General features: G+C 38.5%; 2 protein-coding genes and 1 pseudogene across 3 annotated transcripts in view; 1 reads left to right on the plus strand and 2 right to left on the minus strand.

Annotated features, from left to right (window-relative positions):
• The window catches only part of LOC144662537 (uncharacterized), a 241253-nt pseudogene that overhangs the window by 192351 nt on the left and 21722 nt on the right, over positions 1-27180 (plus strand). The window lies entirely within an intron of this gene.
• LOC144663103 (uncharacterized) lies at positions 751-6291 on the minus strand. The gene is made up of 4 exons (XM_078524036.1): positions 6278-6291; positions 4048-4172; positions 3633-3772; positions 751-1509 (listed from the first exon to the last, which is right to left on the minus strand). The coding sequence occupies exons 1-4, from the start codon at positions 6289-6291 to the stop codon at positions 1402-1404; spliced, it is 387 nt and encodes a 128-aa protein (XP_078380162.1). The 3' UTR covers positions 751-1401.
• Positions 15336-25102, minus strand: LOC144662657 (uncharacterized). The gene is made up of 6 exons (XM_078523519.1): positions 24776-25102; positions 24080-24220; positions 21937-22307; positions 18208-19356; positions 17675-17945; positions 15336-17177 (listed from the first exon to the last, which is right to left on the minus strand). Exons 2-6 carry the CDS (start codon positions 24170-24172, stop codon positions 16773-16775), a joined length of 2289 nt encoding a protein of 762 aa, XP_078379645.1. The 5' UTR covers positions 24173-24220; positions 24776-25102; the 3' UTR covers positions 15336-16772.

Raw genomic sequence — 27180 nt, forward strand, 5'->3', positions numbered from 1 at the left:
TATTCTCGCGTAATTAAAAAACACAGAAATGCACAATCACTAAATCCTTTGTCTTCTTAGTCGCACTGGTTACATTTACTTTCTTCCTGCATTGTTGTAAGCCGTAAATTATTCACCAGAATAAGGCCAAAAGAAGCCCAAAAAGCACTAGTTTCTACGCCTCATAAAGAGAGACATATTCACCTTGTAATCGGAGACTTATTTAAACGAGTTAGAAAGAAAACATTTAGTCATTTTGACACTTTTAAAGAAATGGGCATGATATTTGACCGATTTCATGCCATTTCTTTGCCCAAGTCGTGAACTTAGTGACCAAAAGCTCTTTTGAGGTGTTGAGGGCATGATTATATGCCACGTGAAGAGTAATTCCCGTTTATTTTAAAAAAACTGAAGCAAGTTTTTACGACCTCTTGGCATTCCACTGGAAATACACTACTTATAACCGATGATTCCTTCTACTTGGGCATTGAGCGTTTTATTTCATGCCAGTTGTTTAAGAAAACGTTCCAAGATAGTTTTTTATCCGGGTTACTGGTAAAAACGTCTCTTGCAGCATGCGTGTAAAATTCTCATGCCATTCTTGCACGTTTTTCGCGCGGCGACCTTTATCGAGCGGCAGAGGAGAGCCTGGGTAAGATGTTGACAGCTCATTTCCGGTTCATGCCCAGCATGAAACAGAAATGACCCTTTTAATTCCGGGCATGGAAAAATGTCATTTCCGGTTCATGCTGGCAATGAACCGGAAATGAGCTGTCAACATTCCCAGCATGAAATATCACTATTCCGGACACGGAAAAGTTTCATTTCCGGTTCATGCCCAGCATGAACCAGAAATGAGCCGTTTTCATGTCCGTAATGTAAAAAAATCGTTTTTATATGCTGGGTGAGGAGTGGCACATTTTAAATTAGATTAAAAAAATTAAAACCAGAGGCATATTATCTGTAGCAGAGATTCGATGTGCTAAGTCCGATTGTAGCACAGAAATGGCTTGCTGGAAACGTTAGCGTCTGGTTGCCGTATGGGAATTGTTTAGCGGCAAAGATTGGGAAATAAACCACACATATGATTGTAAAATCCTTTATTTATAATGTGCCTGAAATCGATAAATTAGACAACATTTCACTGTTACACTGCAAAAGGCATATCGAAAAAACCTTGAACAGCAGTTCACAACATAAACAATAAATTTAATTCACTGACTGCAATTGTGTACTTTTGTCGGTAGCACCATATACCTATTTTAAAACTCAAACTAATAGGCCTTATCACGGCTTTCGACGCCATCTTGACGATTAAAGCAGGCAGAAATTACAGTGTTTGTATGGGAATCCGACGGCAAACATCTTTTACAAAAAATGAATCCTGGACAAAGAATGAATTGTTTAATTAATCAAAATTATTTATCTTTTTCTTTTAGAGTTTGACCAGTCTTGAAGGCAGTTGTTGCATGTTACATCCTCTGAGGGAACCCAGGATGGCTTCCACTTTACAAGATACTCTTTTCTGTGCTGAAAATGAAAAAATAATTGGATTGTAATGTTATTTTCAAGATAATTTTAAAGTCAATAACTTTGTTTTTACCAAGATAAACTGAGATTTGCAAATAGATTTGCAAATTATATGACCTTGCAGACATTCTGATCATTACATGGTAGTAATCTATGGCTAAGTCACTGATCTCGCTTTGAGCTATATGCATTTCAGTAGGAAATAAAGGTTGTGTTTGACAGGTTTTACTCTGTGTTGTTTTGGAACAGACAAATCAAACTACACGGGCTGTAAATTGCTGGAGACCGTTGCCCCTCTTTAGGGAGTGGTCATTATTTATGGGGAGGGGGGTTGGTGAATGGAAGAAGGCAACACCAGAAACTTTTTATGCCCCTCCCCTTTAGACTCAAGTAAACGTTTAAGCCCCCCCCTCCTTTAAGAATCAAGTAAACTTTTTTGACCCCCCCCCCCCTCACCCCTGCAATCAACATAGGATCAAAAACTCAGTGACCAAAAAATGAAGCCGCTGATTGAACTACTTGAATACTTAATTAAAAACCTGCTCAGCATCAAAAGGACATCATGTAAATGATTTTCTGTTTCATCAAAGAAATAGAAATACTCTGTAAGATGTTTTTGGACACCTCATTCGACTAGCTAAAATGTTACGGATATTTAATTGATAATCTAGATACACATGCAGAGGGCAGCCAAACCCTTAGTTAAACCTGACAACAACAAAAACAATAAAGATAAAAATGATTATCTGTCACAAGCGTGAGACAAAGAAAAAATCTGGGAATTGAACTCATGGCCTCCCAGATACCAATTGTGAAATGGTGACTTAAAGAAGCGGGGATGTGGTGACCCTCTAGATGGGGGTGTCATCAACCCATATCAGATTTACTACTAGAAGATTGAGTAATAGAAAAACATTGATAGGACATTGTTAAGTAAGCTAATAGTAGCAATTTGACCAGTCATTTGTCAATGTGTTTATACCTTAGCTAGAGTTTTATTCCCCTTTGCATTACTAGAAATGGACATCAGGTGGTTGTCAACCAAACTTTTTTGACCCCCCCCCCCCCATCAGTGATGCGAAAACTTTTTTGCCCTCCATTAACAGGCGACCAAACTTCTTTGACCCCCCCCCCCATCCCATTCACCAACCCCACCCCCCTCTCTTCCCCATAAATAATGACCACTCCCTTAAGTATATTATTTGGGTTGAAAATTCCCTTAGCATATTCACTGCAGCTCTTTCCTATGCTGATGAATACACTGAATGCACAGCCAAATTCTTGAGTAACAATGAAATTCGTTTTTCACTAGGCATGCAATGGGCCATTAACATTATCATGCCAATTAATATGATGCAAGTAACAAATACTATATTAAAAAGAGATGTCTTGTGTCAGGATTACCGTCCTTTCCTTCATAATTTTTTGAATGGGCCACTCCCTATTCTGAAGGAATTCATTTTCTGTCAGTTGCACCGCTTTTTTATTTGCCCTGACATATTGACCTGAATAAACCTAAATAATTATTACAAAATATTGTAGCATTAGAAATGGGAATTTTTATTGAAGGTTTTTAATAAAAGTTTTAAAAAGCATGATAATGAAAGTGGATATATTTAATTTGTTTGCATTAAATACAGTGGAACCCCAATATAACAATGTACCAAGGGACTGGCATGGCTAAACCACATCGTTATATCAAGGAATCATTAAACGTCTTAAACCAGGATTTTGTTCCACTGAAGTAGGGACTCACTAATGAAGACCTTGACAAAATATGACACCATGAAATGAAAAGCTGACAGAATTACAAAAAAAGAGCTGTAATTAAAAAAAAAGCAGTTTGGAAAAGAGTTGATCAAAATACGCTATTCGTTACTTTATTCACAATAAAGCGACATTTTGAGCCCTGTTAAGTTCAGTACTGTCAGCCAGCAGAGGGCTGATTATATGAATGGGGGGGGGGGGGGGTGGATTAAAACCAGGTACTGGTGAACAACCAGGGGGTAATTTGAAGGTATTTCCTGGTGTTGCACTATCAAAAATATCTTTGTTCCTGTACGTTTATGCTGAGAAGGGCCTCGGCAAGTATTATAAGTTCTGTGTTCTCATTTTTACATTACCAGTGGCATTTCTTCCTCTGTATGTTCCACACCCGCTATTGCCTCCATTGCCTTTATTGTGTTCATTTCTTCCTGTTCACTTCTTCTCTCTTTGAGTCTCTGTACTGGCCAACAGGTTTTTGTGGGCTGGAAAGCATCCCCTTGAAATAAAGTTAAAACATATCAATTGTGACAAACTACATGTGCTTGTTTGTAGCAGGGTTGTCATTAAGGGGCATAACCTGTAACACCTTTTACAGCTGAGCTCATTCAAAGTTACAGGTGATAAAGATGATTATTGTTACATTGCACTTGCATACAGAACGTTGAAATGGTACGGGTGAAGACTTCAATGTTACTGCTGCGTAAAAACTCCATGACTGCCCTATGTAGAGTTTTGAGATGAATAAATGCTTGCATCGTTCTGTTTCAATACCTTTTATGTAACTATTCCACCAGGTCTTCCTTTCTCCAATCTTACTGTCCTGCAGCAGAGGGTGTTCAAACAGCCTAGACAGTATATAATAAATTACACTATTTAATATTTTGTCTATATGAGAGCTGCAACAATAGAAATGCATTAAAAATTCACGAACTTTTAATGTACATCTTGTATAGTTAGAATTATAAGAAAAGACTATCATAAATAAGAAAATATTTGACTACAGTCAAGTGATAGTGGAAAAATTGTAATTGCTTCTGTGTGAAGATTTCCTAATGTCACTGGCTTAATAATAATCCCCTAGGGGGATGGAGCCTACGCCTCCATGACATATGGGCCTCAGTGCATAATTTGCACTCCCAATTTCAAAAAACTGCCTAAAAGCCTGAAACCCCCTCCCCGCATAGTGAACAAAAACATTGGTAAACAGCCACCCCCCTTTGAAAAATCCTAGATCCGCCCCTGTGATCTTCATGGTTGGGAGTAAAAACAATTGTATACATGGTTGGTAGTCTTGTTTTTTCTATATTGTTGTTTGCTATTTGTACTCATTGATAAAGATTGGTGGCTATAGATATCCAATACACTCCCCACGGCCCACCACTCTCAGATTCTGGTAAATATTTATACAAGTATGCATTTACCACCAACTTTTAAAGTACCGTAAAATTCCGGTTATAAGCCCCCCCCCCTCCCCGCTTATAAGCCCCCCCCCCGATTATAGGCCCATCTACCTGAAAACAAAAAAATACATCCGATTATAAGCCTTCCCGGATATAAGCCCCCCCCCCCCCCTGTCGGATGACAGTACTGAACAGGGCTAAATGTTGCTTTACTATGCGTTTTTAACTTAAAAACGTATTTCGATCAACATTTTTCATTTTTTATTCATTTTTATATCACATTAATGGACAGTAGTTGAACCTGCATTCCTTTCTTAAATAAAAAAAATTAAAATACAAGGCTGGTTTAACGGGCATAAAAACAGATCAGATGGCCAATACTTTAAATATAGGGACCCGGGGGATACTCGGCAAAGTTTTTTTTTGGGAGAGCTCCGTCCCGAGGTCCAAACACCTTAACCTTTTATGAAAAAAAGAGGTAACCCTTTAATATACCTTCCATGGAAAATGGTACCCCTTTCACATACCTAAAGTAAAAGTACTCCATCCATTTCCTTGCGTAACCCTTAAAATACTCAGATGAATCAACTGTTAGGTGAGTCTTTTTTAGACTTTTTTCAAGACCTTTTAAAATACCTAAATAGCATTTTCCCCTACAAGGAGCATATGCCCCTACCCTTTCTTATGGTTCTTCACGCTAAATCCCAACCCATTTACATATTCCCAGCCTGAAAAAGGTACCACTTTCGGACGGAGCCTCCCCGTAGGCCCACTATAGGGAGTACTTCCTCCCCCCTCCCCCCCCCCCCCCAGGAGGAAATTCGAGTTAAACACGGAAGATTACGTAATTATACCCAACCCTATACCCCTGCAACAGTTTTCTGTTAAAAACAACCACAGGCAGACCACCCTATGTGTTCGTGGTTAATTATTGTTGACATGAGACGAACAAAGGAAATTTTGAAATCTATAAGGGTTACTGAAATTAAGCTCTGGAAATGACATATCTAAATTGCATTTCGCTCTAAATATCTCAATAAAGTTTAATGAAACGTTTATCGACTCATGTGTTGTATTTCTTCGCCTGCGCGGGCCGTTTTAAGCGCCTTTTGAACTGATTTAGCCGGCCGAAGGCCGGTAAGGAGAAAGAGGAGACAAGGCTTGCAAGTCGGCGGCCGACAGCAGCGACCTCCTCCACTTCAAACCGGAATTAACGCCAAACTACTGAAAATCTCACCTATCTGACGACGGCTGTCGATCGGTGAGTTGTTGCTCTATCTCTTCGCCGAATTTTAGCTTCATCCCTCCAACATTTTCCGAGAAAATCCACGCTGAAATCATGCATACGGCTTTCTGACTATGATCGGTGCTCAACTCAGCGACCAGAGAAATTCCGAACATGCCGGCCGTTTCAAATTCACCAATCAGGTTTTGAACCGCGTTGGGCTGCCGTGGAACGCCAAGCGCTGATTGGTGAATTTGAAACGGCCGGCATGTTCGGAATTTCTCTGGTCGCTGAGTATTCTTAATATTCTTGGAATTCTGGAAAATGTGATTCCTCAAGTTCCATTACACAGCTCCATCACTAGTATCACCCTCACCTGATCTTCGTCATTTTGCAGTGCTGCACCATAGAACCTTACAATGAAGGGATGATTCAACTTCCTGCATAAAAGGAGATAGTAGAAGAAACCAAAACCTGTATTGAAAAAATGTCTCGTTGAATAAAGAAATACTGAAATAATCCATAGAATGTAAGAATTTTAATAGGTGACCGTTTCACTTTTTGTCGCTTTAAACGATTTTTATGGAACGTGTTTCAAAAACGCTTTGAGTTCAGAGTCACTTAAATATCATCCTTCAACATTTCTCTTTGTTTCTCAAAACTGTAAGTTAATTTCCTCATGTATACTTTTCTTGAATTGCAAAAACGGCTTTGTATCGCGAAAGGTAGTTGACAAACTTTACCTCAACATTTCTGTTTCAGAAAAGAAGGCACTTGCGTTGGAGTCGTTAAGCTCTTCCTGCCAGATTTTTAAATTTCATTTTCCCGAATCAGAAAAATAAGTACTATTTTATCCTGTTCTCACGTTTTCTCACGCTACAAAGAGTGTTGAAGATCTTACTCTACAAAAAGTGTTTAAAGAAATCCGTCAACGAAAAATAAGCGAAGATCAGCAAGGGAAGCTCTCGGCAACTTGGTAGTTCCCGATGCCTTACGAGACGTTACGATTATACGGAGGTCGCATTTGAAACCATTTGATGTCTCGCGTCTCAAAATCAGGCAAAATAAAGTGGTGAAATAACAAATATCGGTTACTAATTCAAGCTCTTCAAGTGTCTCGCAAGATCAGTTGTTAAATTCAAATTTCATAAAATCAGCTAATCACGCGTCACGGGAATACCCCTGTAGGACCCTCAGAGATAACTTTCAGGATGTTGATCGTTTCGAATTTTCAGACTGCCGGGCATTTAGCTTGTGTAAAAATCAGACAGGTCAGACCAAAAAATGGTTTGGGTTGCAACACGGCGATTTTACTTTACGCCCAGGCTAGCAAAAATAGTCGGCTGCGAAGTCACTATCCTTTTTCCAATCGAATGGTTGTCGTTTTCGGCAGATAATTATATCAGCAACCATAACGTGACACTGTGAGGTCACTCGAGAGTCGATGGATACAGTACATCATTCATGCCGGTTTTCTCAGAAAACAAGGAACACAAAACCTGGTTTAGATTCAGAATAACTTCAGGCAGATTTGAATTCAAAATCATGTCTTGACTTGAGAGAAATAGAGAATGTGTATGTCCCGGTGTCCCAGAAATGCAGGAAAACAACTTTATCAGTGAACTACCTTGACCCGCGCCACGATTGGTATCGGCGGACGCTTGCATCGAGTGAACTGTGTCAAAAAAAATGGGGAGACTGCTGTTGACGTTTATTCCTTAAGCGAACACTTTTGTCTCAAAGTTCATCCATGGGCATTCTATCACCTGATTAGTACAAGAGCAAGGTTTTATGTCGTGATCAATTTTGACCAATAATGCCTTCAGAGCATCTACTAAAACAATTACACTAGTTCGCTCTCGTTTACCATGAGTGAGTGGTTGTCAACTCGGCAACGCCTCGTTCACTATGATTCGCTCTGGTTCGTAGTCTAATCTAACAGTCTATTGATTAGAACTCGACCAGTTGAAATATGTTCACATTGACTTTATCATTTTTTGATGGCAATGGAAACGACTCAGGATGGCGAGTAGAATAGCCCCTTGGTGTATCAAATGATTTATCAAAACATAATGGAAGCTAGCTACTAGCTTATAACAATTTACTCGAATTTACGAATAATTAAAAAAAATAAAATTTATTGTTCTCTAAGCGTTCGACACTGCTAAGGTTTCGCAGGCTAAGGTTTGTTGTGAACAACGATAAACTTGTCATCCACTGCGCTTCAAAAAATAAAATTTTCAGAGTAAAAGATGCTCATGAAACTGAATGGACTGAGTGGAAAAATTTTCATTTACATGAACTCGGTTTCCCTTACAGTTAGCCTTTATCAGGCTCTCGGTAGTTGAAGGAGAAAGCGAAAAACACAGGCAAGCAAGGAAAAAACGAGGGGGAAGTGGGGAGGGGGGGGGGGGAAGGCGAGCGAAGGAAACAGACGATTCCTTCGCTCGCCTTCGTTTCGCCTAATTTTTTCTCGCTCACCCGCGTTATTCGCTCTCCCATAACTACCGAGACCCTGGAACAGGCTATAATGACGTGGGAGTGATATGAAAATTATGTTTGGTTTTCTAGTGGTGGTTTGTGAATCTAGTACACATTTTGATCTATGAAAATCAGCTCCATCAGCTCAATCAGCTACATTAAGTGTTTGTATGTGAACAAGCACTAACACTGCGATCACGTTAGATAAAATTTAAAAACTAATTATAACAGAAAGCTTACAAAATTAACACCCTTATTTTAATAATCAAATCAGGCGATGCTCCACCCCTTGCTCTTCAATGATCTCCCCGCAGTCATCCCTCCATAAAGCCCTCGAAAAAGCGATATTTTAAATAAGCAACCCAGTTTTAGATGCAAATTTGTACGAAAATAATTTAATTTCAATTTATTTTATAGTTTTGCCGGTGCCATCTAAGAAAAAAACGAAACAAAAAGTTAGAAAGGAACGCTAAAGCAGCAGCGGGCGCTGTCCTTGCTTCATTAGACCATTTTATTATTATTATTTTTTGGTTTTCATTCCTGGTTTCATTTGACTTCCTCCGATTCTATGACAACAGACGAATGGCAGGAAGCTTCGCGGTATTGTTTTGGAAATAATTACTACCGTACAGAATGCACGGAAACTCTGGAAACTTGATATGCGTCCCTTGTTCTGTAGTACCAGAATGGTTTAGTAATGAATTGACACTTTATTATCCTAGAAAAATATCAATTAATGAAAGTTTGACTTAAAATATAAGCCAACAACAACAATCTATGTCGTTTGACCTTTCAATTTGTATTATTATATTTTTTATAATGACTGTTTTCTATTCAAGGCTCTCCACGATAACAAAATCAAATTGGGAGGAATCGAACTTGCGAGCATTCGCTTGTTTACAAAAACCTCTCTGCTTCCTTCAATTTCCTGTTGAAGGAACACTCCCTGGTCAGTTACAAGAATGATTTTTGGAGGGAAAAGAGTCATATTCGATCAAAACACATTAATCAAACATTTAAATAAACTCTGCTGTTAATAGCAATAAAACAATGCCAGCTTTAAATTGAATTTGAAATTCCATACCGATTTGATATTTTGTCACCTTTTGGCTGCCTAGAAAATTATCCCAAAACGCAGACAAAGGCTATGCTCCTTTGCCGATTTGGGTTAAAATGGGCTGAGTTACCCTGATAGAGCGGGATTCCCCGATTTTTACTTATAAGTCTTCATTTTTTTTAGCGGAGCTCCGCAAGCGCCGAAGGCGCGCGCATGCGTAGCCCCATACCTTAGAATTTTTGGTAAACCATCGAGCCAGAAAATTTTGGTTGTAACGTGACCGTCCGACCATACGCACGGAAAAGGACTGGGGATGAATTACTGTGGCAACCCGCGTTTTTTTGGCGCGAAATCGCAGCGTTAAATTCTCTTGGCAAAGAAATTTTTCAAAACGACTATTGTTAAATTCTGTTCAGCGAGTCTGAAGCTTAGAACTTGAGAAAAACATATTTATTTCGGTCTCTTGTTATGTTGATGTTGACAAACGAGAGTGAAGCAAACTTAACTTCGAGGAGACAGGGAAAGAGAGCGAGAAGGATCAAGAGAGAACAGACGAAAACGTAGCGAAGAACAGCGACAAAAAGAGCAAGAAAGGTGCCGACAGAACAGGCAAAAAAAAAAATAGCGAAGAACAGCGAGAAAGAGAACGACAAAGAGCACGGCAAAAAAGGCAAAGATGTAGGGAAGAACAACAGGAAAGGCAACGTAGACAAAACGAGCAGTGTTTTTGTGAAGGTGAGTACAAAACTGCAGTGTTACATTTATGCCGTATTTTACTTAGTTTTGCCACTAGGTAGTTGCTTGTGATATGGCTAATGTTGAAAAATATTACTATTTGTTAAAATTCAATGATAAAAATGTCTTCGAGACTGGAAAGCAAATGCTCGATGAAAACCGGGCTAAAAGCCTTCCGGTTCGGTGTCAGAAGGAGTAAAAACAACATTTCATTTTCCAGTATGTTTGATATGTTTTCTTTCATACTAGCTGTCACGAATGTTTGATTTTTTTCTCTCGTTTAAAATGCGTTCTCCGGGTTCGCATAAAAGCCGATAGCTCAGTTTGTTTTATATTATGTCCAGAGAGAGAATGAACCAATCATAAGTCACTTATTGTTTAATTGACCAATCATGAGCCGCTGCTCAAATGTTTGCTCCGTGCGACCAAGAGTCGAGACTCTTATTTCAAGCTCCTGTTTATGGCCATTTTGTGTTATTCTATAGCTTTAATTTCGGAAAACGGAGCGTAGTACAGGAGAATTTTCAATTCAGTGATAAAGTGAGGTCGGAAAACAATCTCACAGTAAGCAGATTTACCAAGCGTTTTTTGTAGACTCTGTTCAACAAGTAGTGAAATCGAAGCGAGGACACATCTTACAGATGCGCTAAATAAATCCTCGACACTCTACCAAAAAAAGAGGTATCATTGATCTTCATTCATAACGAAAACTCTCTGTTCTTTGAATAACGGCCAAAGTGTTTAGATTCACAATAATTCTACGGATGTGTTAATAACTATCAATACTTCAGGGCGACGCTCTATGGACATGCAGTTTGACTGTGTAAATAATATCTATGTGAACAAATATTTATGGGGCCTTTCAAGGACGAATTTAGAAAGAAATTCGACGGATTTTAAAGACATTTGTGATTTTTACGTGTTTGGGATGTCATTATTTTGTTTTACAGTACTAGGAAGTCAGCTGCTGGAATCAGTGGAATGTCAAGATGAAAGTGATGGCAGTTTCACTTTGGAAGAAGCGCCTTCGCCTGAGATTTTGTTATCTCCAACTGATCATGAAAGGGATCCAGTGCAGATTATTCATGATGCAGGTACGTGTAATAAATCACTGCTCGTTTTAATGAGTAAATAAACATCAGTGCTTATGATATCTGTTTCATCTCCCAATATATTAAAGACTTTACATGTCAGAGTTTTGTTTATGTGGATTACATTACTGAGTCCCAGATACTGCAGATACTGTAAGTTTACAGTCAAACCGGATGTTCTTTTGATGGGAACTTTGCAATGTTGCGGCGCAATGTTCCAATATTGATTGGCAGTTTGCTCATCGCAACTTGCAACTTTCCATTCAAATTTGCCTGAGCAAGTTGCCAAGTTCCGGTTTTCATTTTTCCCGTATGAAACATATGATAATTCCACCTCTGTCTCAAAAAGGGATGGAATAATTGTCCTATGGTCGACTGCTTATCAACAGACTGCGATTAGCGACAGGCTTAGTTGAAATCGCCAAACTTGGAATTGCGCATAAAAATTCAAATTTGCTCCGCAATACGGCTTACGATTGTAATTTTAAAACGTAATTCCTAACGTAGCAATGTAAACTAAGCCTGTCGCTTATTTCTCGCATTCTGTTGACGAACAGTCCAATAAGGGGCAATTATTTTCTGTTTCTTTGAAACAAAGGTGGTATAACCTCGTCGAAAGGTTAATTTGCCCACTGAAAGCTAGGCTTTTTCCTGAGTTAATCCCAGTATATCACATCAAACGAAATGAAGCAAAATTTTCATTGAATTTCATCAAACTCACTCAAACTTCATTGAACGATTAAATTCCATGTAGTTTGGTCATTGAGTTTGTTTGTGAGTTCGATTTCCAAACCAAATCGAACAAAATCAAAAGTCTAGTTTGCATAAGATCAGAAATCAGATTTTTAGCTATACTTCAAAGTAAAGGAGGTTGCCTATTTACCGAGTTAGGATTTCGAGTTGGATTTTTTAGTTGGATTTTCGAGTTAGGATTTTCGACTCAGGATTTTTTGGCGAAGCAAAACCCATTACAATTATTGAAAGCTAACCGTAAACAGGCTAAACTGAGTGCATAGAAGGCTAACCGAAGTCTGATAGTAGGCGAACAGGTGTACATAGTAAGCTAACTGAAGTGAATAGTAGGCTAACCGAAGTGTATAGTAGGATAACCGGAGTGTATAGTAGGATAACCGGAGTGTATAGTAAGTTATATAATTAAGCGGAGTGTATAGAACGGTAAGTGGCGGAAATCTTGAAATTTTGCTTGTTTCGGTGATTTCGTTTCATCCTAACTCGAAAATCCAACTCGAAATCCTAACTCGAAAATCCAACTCGAAAATCCAACTCGAAATCCTAACTCGAAATCCAACTCAAAATCCTAACTCAGGAGTTTGTTTGTCTCAAAATGAAGAACTTTAATTCATGTATAAACCGGACAAGCCCATAAAAAATTATTTTTGGTCTGAAGAAAAATGGTTCTTGAATAAGAGTGGACACGGAATCATATAATCTTTGTCTTTTATTTGACATAAGAAATAATAGTAAATGTTAATCCTTGAGAAATTTAATAGTGAGGGATTCGTAATCATGAAAATTGCATGCGGAAAATTACAATACTCAAAATCCAACCAATAATAACTCATACTAGTCACTTCTGTGACATTATCCAGTCAAAATACCGTATTCCAGTAAACAAGAAAACAGGTCGGAAATCAGCAAAGCAGGACAATACTAGAGTTCAGTGTGGTAAAATACCCATTGCTAACTCAGTGTGTGAATGTAAAAGAAAGGGAAGCCGAAGACCCGGTGGCAGAATTAATGTTCCTGTGAAAATAGAGACAATGATCAAAGATATAACATTTTTTTTTATTTTTTTGGTTATCTTTTTAAAAAAAATTAAAGATTTGCTCGAATCACAAAACAACCTTCCAGTACATCACATCGGAAACTCATAAAATATGATTAAAGGTACGTTTATATAACGCCCTTCATCATTTAGCAACAGGAACGGGATCAATAGTCGTTTCTGGGAAACTGCCTACCTACCCCTCCCCTAACCCAACATTAACACTTACTTCTTTCTTTGGGCAAAATGTTAGGTTTGGGGAGGGGTAGGTGGGCAGTTTCCCAGAAACGACTATTGGAACGCCCAGGATTAAGGTGGATTTCCACTGATGCGTATTTTTTTTACGTGCGTTTACGTGAGTGAAACAATTTAGAGACAATGTATGAACGACTCGCGTAAACGCGTACACAAGTCGTTCATACATTGTCTCTAAATTTTTTCACGCACGTAAAAAATTACGCGTCAGTGGAAATCAACCTTTATTGTCAAGTCGTAGCTGAAGATTGTGTGACATTTCCGTGAGTGTAACTGAGGTCACCGAAGATGTCGTTCGCGATGTGAAATCTTAAGGAATTAATAGTCTGAATCAAGTCAACAGCGCACACTAGAATCATTTAATGCATCTTATCAGACACAATGTTTTAGATCAGCAAATGTAAGCAATAAATAGAAATTCTACAAAAGTTCTGGCTTTCTGTTCGAATTCCCATACCGAAGTGTCTGCCCCCTTTTTAAAGGTTTTGAAATAAATATTATGAGTGAACGTTCAAACAAAACAGAGATTTAAATTGCTTCACCTTCCTAACCTTTTTCAAGAAGCTGCTATCGGTTTGCCTTCTGGCACGGGCTCAAAAGTTACGACTCAAACACAACAAGACTGATGTATACGTACACGACTCGTGTGAGCAAGCTCAAATTTATCCGATACCTGATTAAGTCCAACACTCAATTCAGGCCCTGAAACTCCGTTCAACAGCTAGACAACAAACGCACTTTGCCGATGCTATTAGTTGCAAAATCGAATGTTCTCACTCGCCACAACTCAAGACGCAGCTAAAGGAAAGAAACCCAGTGCTCCCCGGTTCAGTGCACGGGAAAGAGGTTGAGGCCGGATAAGCGTAATATTGCCCATCGTGCGACGACTAAAGGCGAAATCATCGCCTAAAAATCAGGTGGGTTGGTATTTTCTAATAGGAAAATGGATGCTGCTGTGATCGAGGTTTTTACTTCAGTCATTTCTTCTCACGTTAACGTAAAGTTCATATTTTGAACTCGGTGAATCGTATTTATACAATTTTACACAGCATGTATTGTGACATCAAGCTAAAATAAAAATAAAAAAAAATACTTTATTAATACACCGGTGGGTTTTCAAGATAATAGCTTGTGGTTAGGGCTTTCCACAAGTTGCTCGGCAACTTATATTTCGAGCAACTTTTTCCCCTTGGAGCAACTTATTTCCTCTGAAGCAACTTGTTACATTTTGAGCAATTTCCAGACCGAAGATCTCCGAAGATAATCCGAGTGTTGTTCAAAGGCCATACGAACGTCTCCGAAGATTTACGAAATTTGCCGAAGATTTTCGAGGAACATCTGAAAACGTTTCAGCCTTTCGCTTATTCTGCATTAAAACATTACAAAACTCGTCAGCAAACATTGCGTCATCGATATCTTCACGAGGTTTCTCAATTAAAGAAAACCTTGTTATTTATTTTTTTTTGTTATTTAACAAAGTTTCGCCTTAATATGTTATTTAGATACTTCTTTTGCTGTAAAATTGCAGAAAACTGCTTAGAAATCTAACCCTCAAAGTGAAATTAGCATATATTTAGAGAAATTCTCTTGATTAGAAGCAGCGTTTTGGATTTTTTGGAGCAACTTTCGAGCAACTTTTATTGTCAGAAGCAACTTTTTTGAATTTTTGCAGCAACTTTTAAGCAACTTTTTGAGAACTTACGAGCAACTTTTTGGGAAATCTCGAGCAACTTGTGGAAAGCCCTACTTGTGGTGCCGTGTATTCCCCATCAAACTGGAATTAAGAGGTTCTGTGTTTTCTAAAGGGAAGAAAATGGGTGATCTCGGAGAAAAACCCTCGGAGCAAAGAGGAGAACTGTCCAAAAAAATCTCAGTCAACTCACATATGTCCTTAAACGAAAATTTTGTACTTGATGTAGAAGTATAAGCAAGGAAAGATAGATGTTGAGTGTAAATATATATTTCTACACGCTCAAACAAACGAGTATTACGTTTTTACCCTGCCTTTCAAGCCAAAGAGATAAGTTAATCATTAACCGGCCACCCGATTTTAAGCTTCTTAAGCTTCTTGTCTTTTTATGTCAGCGTTGAATTTGCGTAAAACTTACAACATTTTTACCACAACACTGAAACTAAACCATGGTAAAACTAAAAATTAGACAAAACAAGAAACCAGCTGAAGTTTGTCAACTTTTAAGATCTTGTTTGCCCCCTCAGAAACCATGTGCCTATTTTGCATTATTAGGTTAAAAAATTAATAAGGCCTATTACCGGTCGGGTGGTCCGGGATTCGAGCCCGGTATTTGGTGTAAATGGAATGCTTTCACCACTACGCCATTACTGCTCCCCCAAGCTACAGAAATCTGTAAAATCGTGGACAATTGTAGCTTATAACATAAATAGGACTAGCACATAATGGCTGAGCATGATAGTTCATGGGCGCTTCGACATCCACAGCTGCTTTTTATATAATGTTTATTATTTATTGTTATTTCCTTAATAACAAACACTAGTATCGTTTTAATCAACAGACACAATTATAATTACTGAATTTGAAGAAAGGATCGGTTTATCAACGCCAACTCAAGGACATCCTATTTGCACTCGCTATTAGTGTTAGGTGCATAGCGGCTTTCTATCGACATCCATCCTTGGACGTGTTGAACAAGCAACATGGATCGAAATCCACCAATTGCAATCACAGCCCACTAGCATGACCCTCTGACCTTGTGTGCATGAAACCAACAAGGGTATGTGCCGGTTTTGATTGGCTCATTTCAAAAAGCAGGTCGAAATACGCTGTCGAAAGATGATTTCGAATGATGGATGCAGATAGAAAGCTATGCACTTAACACTAAAGGCGGGTGTAATAAAACTGGTGCTTAGTATCTACTTGGATATATCTTATAGTCAAAACGTTCTGTGCAATAGGAGGGTGACTCATATGTTAATCATTACCTTGTGATTTTTACTGTTGTTTTTACATTTTCCTGGAAATACTTTCGTTTGATGCATAAGCAACACTGTCTCTCCTAGGAAATAAAAAAGGTAAATTTTTGGTTTGCTCGGTATTTATCAATTAAACATAAGCTATAAAGAAAGATGAACATTCAGTTTTAATTGTAAGTCAAAAATTTGAATTCTGATTTTTTTTTAGATATCATCGACCTATATAATGTAATTTAATTTTCATCTGCTTTCATTAATATTGCCTTCATTGATATTGTATTTCTTTACTTTGCTGTAATATGTCATGCACTAGAAATAAATAACTATTATTAATATTATTATTTGCATTAATTAAAAGTTCATTATTATTGTTATCATTATAATTATTTTTAAGTTAACATTGACATTCAGATATTCACCAACTCAAACGCATGAGACATTAATTGCAGTTGAAACCTAACGTCAATTAATGTTGCAGTAGGTTAATAAGTTCAAATGCACGCCGAGTAAAGAGAGTTCAAATGGCCAATGTTGCCTTCTGGTACAGCTTGGATAAATCGGTGTGACATTTCGCAGCAGTTGGTCGTTCGTCCGCTTTTCCATTCCAGCACCTTTGCATCAGCTGCTGCCAGCCATCTGAGGGCCCCTTCCTGTTCACAACATGGGAAGGTCTGACACCTTCGGCCACCTCGTCAAAAAACGTATTTAAATCTCCTCCTACATCATGAAAGGCCCTCTTTCCATACCACATCTCCCACATCATGATGCCAAAGCTGTATATATCCGCCTTGCTATCGTACACACTCGATCTGATCACTTCCGGTGCAACGTAGGCAGGTGTACCGGTCATGGTACCAGTGACCATCTTTGCTTGTTTAGCTACACCAACATCAGCGATCTTGACAACACCCCCCTCTGTTATCTGTTATAAAAAAACAAAGATAATAAAATCCAACTACCATTCTTGTGTAATTGAATAGCACAGGAACGCACGGTACTGCCTCAACCACAAATATTTCTTGAATAAAACAATTTAAAATACAAGGCTAGTACAACGAGCATAAAAAGGAAATTAAAGGCCAATATTAAGAATGGTTACTACCCGCTTTCCAGAATCAGGAACGATAGAGACTTGAGATAAACTCGTGGTGATGTATACGTAATTGTAATAAATTATAATATATGGCCTATACCCGACCAGTCGCCATTAAAATCGAATGTGTGTCTGTGTTAAGCATATTTCATTCACCAGCTAACGAATGTATCCACGGAGAGTGTAAAGCTCTGACACCTTAGCCAGCTATATCCTGATTCTCAGATGGCTCGAAGTAGCTTACAATCACTCTTCATGACTTCGAACCAAAGAAACAAGCTAAAAGTATCCAAACACACCAAAAATGATACACCTTGCGTTCTTACCAATATGTTTTCCAACTTCAGGTCCCTGTGAGCAAACCCCTGTCCGTGTACAAATCCTAGAGCATTAGCAATTTCTTTCGCCCATCGGATTGTATTTCTGTCGGTTGAAGCTGTTGAGGACGGCATTCCAGGTATATTCTCAGGATTCTGGAAAATGTGTTTCATCAAGTTTTCTTTGCACAGCTCCATTACTAGTATCGCCCTCATCTGATCCCCTTCCTTTAGAAGTGCTGCACCATAGAACTTTATAATGAGGGGATAACTCAACTTCCTGCAAAAAGACGACCGTAGCAGAAATCAAAGCATACATTAAAAAGGGAAAAATAGTTGAACAGTATTTCATTGATTGCAGAAATAAATCCATAATTAAAAGACTTTTTCATCGTTTAAGAACGATTTGTATGGAAGAACATGTTTACAAAACCGCTTTAAAAGCTCTGTCTACAGCATTCCTCTTTTAGATTGTAATTTACTCTCGTAAAGACAGGCGGAAAGCCTTTTTATCGCGAAATGTAGCGACGCAAGAAACTTACCTCAATGTTTCTGTTTCAGCAAGGAAAACACTTGCGTTAGAATCTTTTAGCTCCTCTTTCCAGACTTTCAAAGCCACTTTTTGTTCTTTTCCTTGGTGCTTTAATTTCCCTCGATAGACAGAAGCAAACGAACCTGTTCCAAGGAGTGAGCTTCCATCGTTCATCCATTCCAAATCGCTACAGCGGATGTTCATTGTGCGTACTTCTTTGATGCCGAACAAGGCAATGCGCTCCCTCAGCTCCAAACTTCTCTCGTACAAAGGTATATACAAATCTTCTATGTCTTTCTTTGACCTTTTCTCATCTCTTAGCTGTTGACATAGCATTTTTTCAGCCTCGATGAGCTCAGGGATACGAGCTACAACCTGCTTGAGACAAACTTGAGACTCTTTCAGTTGCTCCACCACGTACGACCTCAGATTTTGTTCATCAGCGGCTTCAGTTAGATATTCTTTGGAAGCTTTCGCCATGAACCCACATTTGTCTTTTTCGTACCCTCTTGTTTTGCTCCAATCTTCGAATTTCTCTTTGATGAGCATAGCACCAACGACTGGGACGCTGACTATCAGGACAATCAGGCCGAGTGGAACCCAAATGGGGCTTGTGGCGCCAATGATAACTCGTTCGGCCACGGAGAAGTCCTCTGCTGCCAGGGGAACACTTGCACGACTTGAAGCATCCTCTGCCAAAACGGAGGTCTTTACATTTCGAAGTTGTCCCTCAACAAAGTTAAACCGTTCTTGGAAATACTGGATCAGAGAAGTGCGAGCATCAGCAAAGACATGGTGTTTTTCTTCCCACGCGGCGATCACGTCCTGAAGTCGCTTCATCAGTGCTTTTTGGATACAATTTGTGGTCACCTCCCAACTGTCATCACTGTTTGGAACATCATCTGACGTCCACGAAGTAAATTGTTCCACTACATCAGAAGACTTGAGGTACATAGACAGTGTACTAACAGCGTTGTTCGTTTTATTTTCCAGATGCTGCTGAAGCTCCTTGCCAACTGAACTCTGCTCTTTATCAAGTTTTGCGAGGCGTTTAGTGATAAGTGTTATTTTCTCAATAACTTTTGAACGATCTTTGTGAGAATTGGTAATGAACGCTTTGACATGGTAAGCCATACGAGAAAGGAGGTAATCAAGCCACCTAAAGAAAAAAAGTCACATATTTGTAGGGCAGAACAGAACAGAACAGAACTCAAGATCGCTGGTAACGGCACCAAACTGAATTCTCTAAAGACGTTGACCTTATTACACCCGCTTTTAGTGTTACGTACATAGTCATGCTAGTGGGCTGTGATTGGCGGATTCCGGTCCGTCTTGTTTGTTTAGAAATTGACTAATTTGCGTAGGTCGTTGGTCGTGGTGGGTCGTGGGTCGTGGGAAAACCTGCCCACGACGCACGACCCACGACCAACCCACCCACGTCATTTAGCCTCACCCGTTTGTTTAGCAGGTCGAAAGATGCATGTCGATAGAAAGCCGCTGTGCACGTAACACTGAAAGCGGGCGTAAAATCATACACCTCTACTAACAAAGATAATTACTTCGCTTCGAGATTCCAGAATGTTTTGCGATGAACTAATTTTAGTAACAGAGGCCAAACACTTGCGCCTAATGGTATTAACCGTAGAAATGAACATTGACAATTTCATTATTTTTGGTTTTCTCAGTTTTGAACATGTTTATATATCTTGTCACCGTATATCTTTATATAGCTTGTATTAGTTAAACATTAACCCACACTGTATTATTTAAATTCAAATTTTAGAGCCGTTATTTTCCTTAGATTATAGTACTGGCCCTGAAGAAGACTAGCTCTGCTTGTTGAAATATTGGTCAATATATCTTGCCCTCCTGCCGTTGTACCAGCCTTGCAATCAATCTGGTTTTATTAGAGTGACGTCTGGTTCGAGCATTTCTTGAACAAGAGATCCGGCAGCAGACAAGCCAAGTAGTTTTTTCTTCGTTGCGTGGTCCCCTGCATCCAAACTGTTCTTATAATTACATATGCTTCTGAAAAACATTCATTTTTGTCATCGAAAAATTCTAGAGAGTATTTACTCTAAAAAATTCTAAATTGTGTAAAAAGGTAATCCAAGAAACTCAAAAAAGGTCTTGAATTTCATGCCTCGACATTTTACACAGCAACCTGAATTCTACAATCCGATAACATCTGCTAGATTGCGGATTTTTAAAATTTGAATTCCCAATAAGCTGTTGGATCCGGGCTCCGGACTACCCTACATAAGGCAAATCTCCCAGCGGCCCATCTTCGTATATAAATCTTTTAATTAAGGTGGCTGGCAACGGTGTCATGCATTTTCCAGCCCTAATACTTCGATTAGTCAGTACTATCACTCTTTATTAAGGGATTCTAGATTAATGGTATCAAACGAATGCAGAATCATCGTTGAATAAGTTTTTTCTAATTATCTTGAGATTTTTGGTTAAAATAGCAACAATATAAATTGTCAAAGCAAGCGTTTAGCTATTAGGGCTAATAACTAAAAAATGAACTCGGCCACCACTATTTTTATTATTACTAGGAAATGAATAGCACGCTAAAATGCAACTTTCTGCGAAGTTGTAAAAAATCTTCGAAAAAGACTCAGAGCCACCTCAAATTTTCCAGACTTTAAGGTACCTCTAAGACACTCGTTGAAATTTTAAATCTTTGAAAAAGTTTCATCTTAAATTGCTCATCATAATTTGTTAATAAAAAAAGCGGAAACCACGGCTGAGCCCTAATTAAGTGATGACTATCACTTTATGTCGGCATGCGAGTTGGATGTCCGGATTACAACCTCGTTCCCAGGGTCTTCTCCTTCCATTCACTGGGTTTTGTGAAGAGCTGGTTTATCTGCAGTAGTATCAGTAGTTTGTGCAGTGTGATTAATACATTGCGTGCGGCACAGACCCCAAGTGCTCATTTCTTTGTGGTATTTGTGAAGGAGAATACTTATTTGCAACTTGTATTATCGGCAAACTGTGTTTGCTTTCTTTCTGTTACAGCGGAGGTTGTGGGTGAGGAGAGAGTGTTGGAAATTAAGTTATTGGATTCGATTAGAAAAAAATACGAATAACCATAAATTCCGAAAACTCTAACGATTACAGTGATCTTATTTGAAGATGATTTAATGTGCATTTTCTGAATATAATTGAACAGAATTCTAAATCAATGAAGCAGACAGCTCTTCATTCATTCAGCGTTTGACCTTAGTACTACTAGCTCATACCCACGCCGGGTATCGAATGTCGTTTATGAAACAGGATATCTAAAAATAAATGTAAGAATCCTGTAAGATCAAATTAAAATTCATAAAATTCTAGCGAGTCAGTCAAATCAGTGCCACGCTTCACAAGTTGTCAGCTACTTTTAAAAAATATTAAAGAAGCGCTTGCTTAACGTCATCACTTCTGCATGCATTACGTGCCGTTTATTTTGTTTAGTTATAAACACTTACGAATGAAATTAAGGGTGTTCATGACAGGTTATACTGTAGCTATGGTAACATTTAACTTAACAAAAATAACCATAACGAGTTTACTCATGACTGGGCATTTGTTTGATACCATTTATATAAGCATTAAGACTGACCCATCGACCTTAAGTGGTGAGAAGTGCTGGCATCTTTTGCTTGCCATCTCCAGGTATTACACAGACAGTGTGCTTCAATTTAATCTGACAAAATTATTCAACCAATTAACAACTTATATTCATTACCTCCATAGAGTCTGTAGTCTTGCTTCGATACTTTTCAAAACCATGGACTTGATACCATTCATAAGGCCAGTAAATTCGTCGGTGATTACTCCAAGATCTTGTGCCTCACTGGCTTTGGTGGATGACATGTAAATGATCTGGGACTCTGGGTCCAAAGTTGGCAAGTGCTTTGTGAGTTTTTCAATGATGTACTTCTTTACCGCACCAGCCTCTGCTTGTGGTACTTGGTCCCACTTGTTGCACACGAACAGAGCTCGAGTAGCTGATGATTCCTTTTGTTGGTCAAAGGATACACAACTAGCGTTTTCGCCGATCAGTTCCATCTGCTGCTTAAGAGAGGCATTTCTGGCGTTGCCAATCAGTTTTTCTACCTAAAGACAAACCAAATAAAGTATATTAATATTTGCTTAAAAAACATTTTAACTCCTCGCTATAAACTGTTATTGTAAATAAAATCACATTTTCAACAGTGGATACTAGCATAAAAGAACACCTTTTGATTTAAGAGAAACACCATCGTTAGACTGGTTTTTTTATCTTATTTTTCTGTCAGTGTCAGTCTATATTGGTTTCAAGACGTGGTATTGCTATTCAAGCCTTCTTTACTGCGATCTTTAGTCAAATTTACCTGAAAAGAAAGGGATGAGACCGTCACAATTAAACATCACGGGAAATCTTGAGCGAAATTATTTCTTTTGAAACCAAACATAATCACGATAGCGCGTACAAAAGGACACTGGACATATTCTGACTTGATCTAAAAAACCGACCCTGTTTGATTAAAGAACAACAAAGCAAATCTCTCGCTAACGAGTAAGATCGATTCGCCTACGTCTGAAGTCATTTCGCTAACGGGCCGTAGGTCGTTTCGCTAACGTATTATGAAGATTCATATTTTAAAATATAAGCTTAGTGTTAGAACATTAAAAAACCAATTCAATCCGCATTAACGACTCCGTTCATGCGTAAACACGACAGTTCAAAACACAGCTACGTTTCTACGTTTATTTGTCCGGAGAGACTAAAGTTTTTATGAGTCAAATGAGTCATGAGTCATGAGTCAATGAGTCAAATCTTAAATCATAGTTATAAATTTGAAAATAGTGCTACCCTTTCTAACAAATTAAGCAAACCGGAGTGGAACTAGTAACCGCAAGCAAACTGGAGTGGAACTAACTGCAAGCAAACGGGAGTGCAACTAACCGCAAGCAAACCAGAGTAGAACTAACCGCAAGCAATGTGAGGTGTATGTAAGCTTACTTGTATAAAGGTTAGCATAAATATCCTACTTTGTTGTCCGGCAGAGGACTGGAAGACTTAAGGTCAAGTCTCCCAGCCCTCCGCGTAATATTAAATACTGTTAAAAAACTCATTAATAATTCATAAAGAAAATACAAAAGAAATTAATGTTTAATGAGTGTCTTTATATCTGATAAAGACATGGCCAAACTTTACGTCCAATTTTCTAGGCCAAAATAACCCCAAATCTAAATATTAACGCAAGAATGAGTTGATCTACATCAGAAGATTTTTAAGCCGTTCAATAAATTCGCAGTTCGTGTTTTAGACTTGATAAAACACTGTCGCTCAATTATTAAACATTACATCAACATTGTCGACGAAGTATGGGTGATACGAGTTTGTCTGTTGGCAAGCGCGTTTCAATCATCTATAAATCGGAGAAATATTAATAGCTCTTAAAAGATTTGCACTTGCTTTTACCAAGGTGAGTTCGATTGTCTTGATTCGAAAATTATTTCAGCGTTTCTCTTCTTTTGGTGAACAAGCTTTGTTCTTCTGTTGAATAAAAAGACCTAAAAGAGACGTCAGGGTAATAACTTAATACGTTAGCAAAACGACCTACAGCTCGTTAGCGAAATGATTTTAGACTTTAGCGAATCGACCTAGTTCGTTAGCGAACTGGTCATTAGCGAAACGACTCGTAGGCGAATTCGAAACGACCGCAATTCGTCGTTCGACTGCTCCTTGCTCCTGCATGCCTCCGCCACACTGGACTTATCTGTGATATGTTGTGGCCGCTGGGTACGAAAATTACATGAATAAGTACACGTAATTACGTTCTCTAACAAAGGTATACAAACCATTCATGAAGTATTTTTCAGCGTTATTTAACTTATCCTACCCTTTCCCTCTGTATTCCACCGGCACTGGCAGTGTTGATTACGTAGATGAAAGCGAACGCCTCTGGAAGGTATTCTTCAACCATGTCATCCATGATTTCGGATTCGCCAAAGCCAGGACTGTCAACTATAACGACTCCTTGCTAAAAGGGGAGAATAGAACTGTGGTAGTTTTCACTCATTCCTTAAGGAACGAACTCGTCTATAATGTCACCATAGTGTGCTTTGCCAGTAATATTGCTGTCTAGAATATTCGAAGTTTTTACTAGATGAGCCTTGATCTCATCGCGAAAGGATAGTTGCGAGACTAATCGGCCAGAATTGTTTTATTGCTCGGGAGTAGTATAGGAGGGACCAAATTACCCTTTTTGGTGGGGTGGTTTCTCATTAACGGGTGCGGAATTAATTAAGTAGGTGACGTTAAAGGAGCGGAGGTGACGTCATCAAAAATGATGACATCATCGGGCATAATCTAAAAATAGAAAAATGACATCATCGGGGAGGAGGAGGAGGAGGAGGAGGAGGAGGAGGAGGAGGAGGAGGAGGAAAACAATAGAATTGTGGTAGAATTGTGTTAATCAGCTAGTTTATTGGCGTGGCAATTACAACTTCTCTAAGGAGCAAAATCATCTCGTAATTACACCAAATCGGATCAAAATTGCTCATTGAAGATAATTTAACCTTGACTAATTACTAACCTTCAGCAGGCTGTGTGGCCAAAACAGTTCAATCTTCTTGTAATCAGAACCCTTCTCTCGATTTGTCCTTACGTGAACAAAAGAAGAAATCTCATCAAGGTAACTTTGTGGAGAAGTTTCCGTTGACTGACCAAGCCAGACAGTCTTCTCGGTGAGTCCTGTTTCGGAATCTCTGTCTTTAAAGTGCGCCACTAATTTCGGCGTCGTTCCGTATTTAAGCTCGCAGATGGTGGACGTTGTGCTGAGATGAGAGTAAGGAAGAAGTTGCTCTCCAAGAATCAGATTCAGCAAGGTACTCTTTCCAGAGCTTGTCTCACCTGGTAAAATTATTACTCTTTATAAATGGGCAATTTCAATCAAATTGTAACTATTTCTATTTGACATTGCGCCTTTTTGGCAATGTGTAACCATATACCAGTCTAAAGTAGAATCCCAATTTCTCAAACTACAACTTAGTGTTGTAAATCTAACCTGTGATCAGGCTTCCTTCGTTTCCCGCCAGAAAGAATGAGAAATAAAGGAACGACTGGCATTAATATTTATTCGACCGATCGTCTGTCGTCCCCTGATATATTAATTTGTCATCGGGAAAGTTCAGCACTGCCATCAAACAAGCACGAACAAGAAAGGTTCTTTAATTTCCGGCATAAATACGATTGTCCGTGGTTTCATTCACGCGTAAAACTTGAATCATTCCCATGACTTCATTATTCATGAAAATTGGAAAATCTGGAAAAGGAGGTCAACTTTTTTCGTACTATTAACAAACTGACTATATGCGGCTAATTCTTTACGTACCATCCCCACCTATTATTAGTATTAGTACCACCCCCCTAGCAACCCAAGCCTGTGACGATCGCAGATCTTGCCTGGTCTGTGCCAAACTTACAGCTACGAACCTGGCTTTAGCTGTCATTTGCGTTAACCTCGCATTTTTTCACATTTTTTGAAAGGAACTTCCTATTCCAATTCTCAACATTGTATAAAAATAACAAAAAAGCTTAAAACTCTCCGATTTTCAGATAATTATACGCGGCATTGAAGTCCTGCCATCCTACGACTGCTAGGCGAGTTTACATGTGATCTCTAAATGATGAGATTTAGATACTAGTAATGTTCCTTAATAAGGAACATTACTAGTTGAATCAATTTGATAAATGGATGCATATACACAATATTTGGCAGAAAAAGCTGCGTTCCAAGATTATTTGTAATATTGTTTGAACAAACATACACTGCAGTAATATTCAGAAACGGATCCCGATTTTTCAGATTCTTGGTGGTCTTCTGGGCATCTCTCCACAACAAAATTCGTCAACAGTTATTTAATCTACTAAACTTTAACTATCAAAAAAATGAATACCAAGAAACGATCTAGATTTCGAGAAAATTAGGCTTGTTTGGAAACAAAAGAAAACGACAATCGATGCTATGGTAACCTTTGTGACTAAGTGACCAGTAAAAAATTAAACTTTGGTCATAATTATTTGATCATCATGGTGTGGTTTGGCAAAAATCAAAGATTGGCTTCCTTGATAATTTTCATTTTCAAAACAATCACCCTAGGGCTAAAAAAAAACTACATCGAGCCTCCTTAAAGTGGGAAATGATTTTTGGCGTTTATCACAACATAATTCTCGCTCAAGACCTAAGCAATTGTTTAATTTAACCTTTTTTGCAGTACCGACTGGAAAGACTTAAAACATGCAAAGAGAAAAACTTTGCTGTGGTGGCGCTCAGGTCATGGAATACTATTTATCATTATTATTATTATTATTATTATTATTATTATTATTATTATCATTATTATTATTTTTAGTATTGATATAACTTGTCTTTGTTCATTGTCGTTTCTTTCCCTTTTAATACTTAACAATTGGTTCATGCTTTAGCGTGCTCCATAACGCGATGGAGCACGCTAAAGCATGAACCAATTGTTTTATAACATTGCTGGTTGAATTGTGCATCAAAACCGACGCGAAAAAGTAAACAAACTGGCTTCATGACAGTACTTCATGATAGTACTTTTATTATGGGCGAATAAAGTTGAAGTTGATGACCGTGTGAGAAAACAAACAGCGAGCAAAACATGCAGAGATGGAGCACATTCGCTTAGGGCATCCTCTCTTGTTTAGGGTTAAAATAGTAAAACAAGTTCGGTTTCATGCTTAGTTTTTAATATTTTCTGGACCGATTTCATTCGTGGTTGCCTTGTAGAAGGGCCGTAATGAAAATAAACGTTTTTCTTTTTAAAACGGTGGTTGTATGTCGTTCGCTGAATTATATTTTCCCCGAGCGGTCGAAATCACAACAGAGCCGTTGACGCTTTGGTGTACAGCTTAAAACGCGAAAACGTTCGTTTGGTTGCTAGCTTTAATTCCATTGAGCTGCTGTAATTCATGGTT

The sequence above is a fragment of the Oculina patagonica genome, chromosome 8 (assembly GCF_052425735.1).
Source record: "Oculina patagonica isolate OP01 chromosome 8, crgOcupat, whole genome shotgun sequence".
Taxonomy (NCBI): domain Eukaryota; kingdom Metazoa; phylum Cnidaria; class Anthozoa; order Scleractinia; family Oculinidae; genus Oculina; species Oculina patagonica.

Excerpts from the sequence above, each read along its gene's own strand:
- LOC144663103 (XM_078524036.1), bottom strand. Across the intron at positions 3,773-4,047 it reads GTGGAATAGTTACATAAAAG|GGGATGCTTTCCAGCCCACA; the intron begins GTATTGAAACAG and ends CTTTATTTCAAG. Across the intron at positions 1,510-3,632 it reads CAGAGGAAGAAATGCCACTG|CACAGAAAAGAGTATCTTGT; the intron begins GTAATGTAAAAA and ends TTTCATTTTCAG.
- LOC144662657 (XM_078523519.1), bottom strand. The coding sequence starts at position 24,172 with ATGGATGACATGGTTGAAGAATACCTTCCAGAGGCGTTCGCTTTCATC. Across the intron at positions 22,308-24,079 it reads GTGGAATACAGAGGGAAAGG|GTAGAAAAACTGATTGGCAA; the intron begins GTAGGATAAGTT and ends GTTTGTCTTTAG. Across the intron at positions 19,357-21,936 it reads AGACTACAGACTCTATGGAG|GTGGCTTGATTACCTCCTTT; the intron begins GTAATGAATATA and ends TTTTTTCTTTAG.